The 1,097-nt window shown below is 33.1% G+C and overlaps 1 protein-coding gene across 1 annotated transcript in view; it reads left to right on the top strand.

Annotated features, from left to right (window-relative positions):
- Nucleotides 1–1,097, top strand: part of LOC119593060 (BTB/POZ domain-containing protein 9-like) — a 12,419-nt gene that overhangs the window by 10,734 nt on the left and 588 nt on the right. Inside the window, exon 10 of the mRNA XM_037941965.1 lies at nucleotides 77–263. Coding sequence (XP_037797893.1) covers nucleotides 77–263 — 187 coding nt within the window. The remainder of the gene's footprint in view (nucleotides 1–76; nucleotides 264–1,097) is intronic.

Consider the following 1,097-nt stretch of genomic DNA (forward strand, 5'->3'; position numbering starts at 1 on the left):
TCTATTGAGAACCTCCCAGAAAAGTCCATGAAGCAGTAGGATATACTAGATTTTTAATAAGATAAACCTTTTTCAGGTTGTTGCTTTGGGATTGTGATGACCGGTCCTACAGCTATTACATTGAGGCTTCTGTCAACATGAGAGACTGGGAGCTGATTGTTGACAAGACCCGGGAAGCCTGCAGGTCCTGGCAGACTCTGACATTTCCTCCAAGAGCTGTTGTTTACTTCAAAATTGTTGGAACTTTTAACACAGCCAATGAGGTAATAAGAGTTGTTGGTAGGATTTTCAACACAGCCAATGAAGTAATAAGAATTGTTAATATGATTCAATGTGAAAAGTTAATTTTGAAGTTAACAGTTCCTATGAAAGTATTTCTTCATTAGTTCTTTGATATATATTCTTGTGATTGGAAGTAAAGGACTGAAGTGTTTACAGACTGATTAGCCAAAATGTTGACATAAACTGCATTACCTACAGTGGAAGTGAAAAGGGATTTTAAAAAATATTACAGTTAAAACAAGTCAAAATTTTCTTCATTTTATCAAACTTCTTAAATACTAAATACTACTTAAAAAATCTGCAGAATTCACAGAGATACAGAAGAATCCCTGAAATGGAGATGTTCCTTCTCTGAAAGCTTATGGATATTTGTCATATGTACTTTTTTGGAAGATATCCTGGGTCAGAAAATTAATTGCTGATTTAACAGGAAAATTGCCTTAAGAGTTTTTTTGTTTGGTACTGGATTATCTTCTGCCAACTTGAAGCATCCTGTTTAAAGGAAGGAGGGGCTATAGAAAATGAAGTCTTTCTCAGAATGTCTTACTTTTTGCTGTAGCAGTTCTTAATCCCATATGTTCCAGATGGTTGTTTACAGTTGCTAATGTTCAGCTGTTAAAGGGTGCTAGGACTGAAAGGCTTTAAGACATGTGAATGTTAACAAGCAAATAGATGAAATTTCTTCCTTTTATAATGTGAAAAAAATTAATAAAAATGTTGTTAGGTTTATTAAGTAGATTGTGTTTTCTGAATGAAAATATTTAATTCACATAAATTTATGATCAGACAGAAAAATGTTCAAATTACTAAACTGT

The sequence above is a fragment of the Penaeus monodon genome, chromosome 31, assembly GCF_015228065.2.
Source record: "Penaeus monodon isolate SGIC_2016 chromosome 31, NSTDA_Pmon_1, whole genome shotgun sequence".
NCBI lineage: Eukaryota > Metazoa > Arthropoda > Malacostraca > Decapoda > Penaeidae > Penaeus > Penaeus monodon.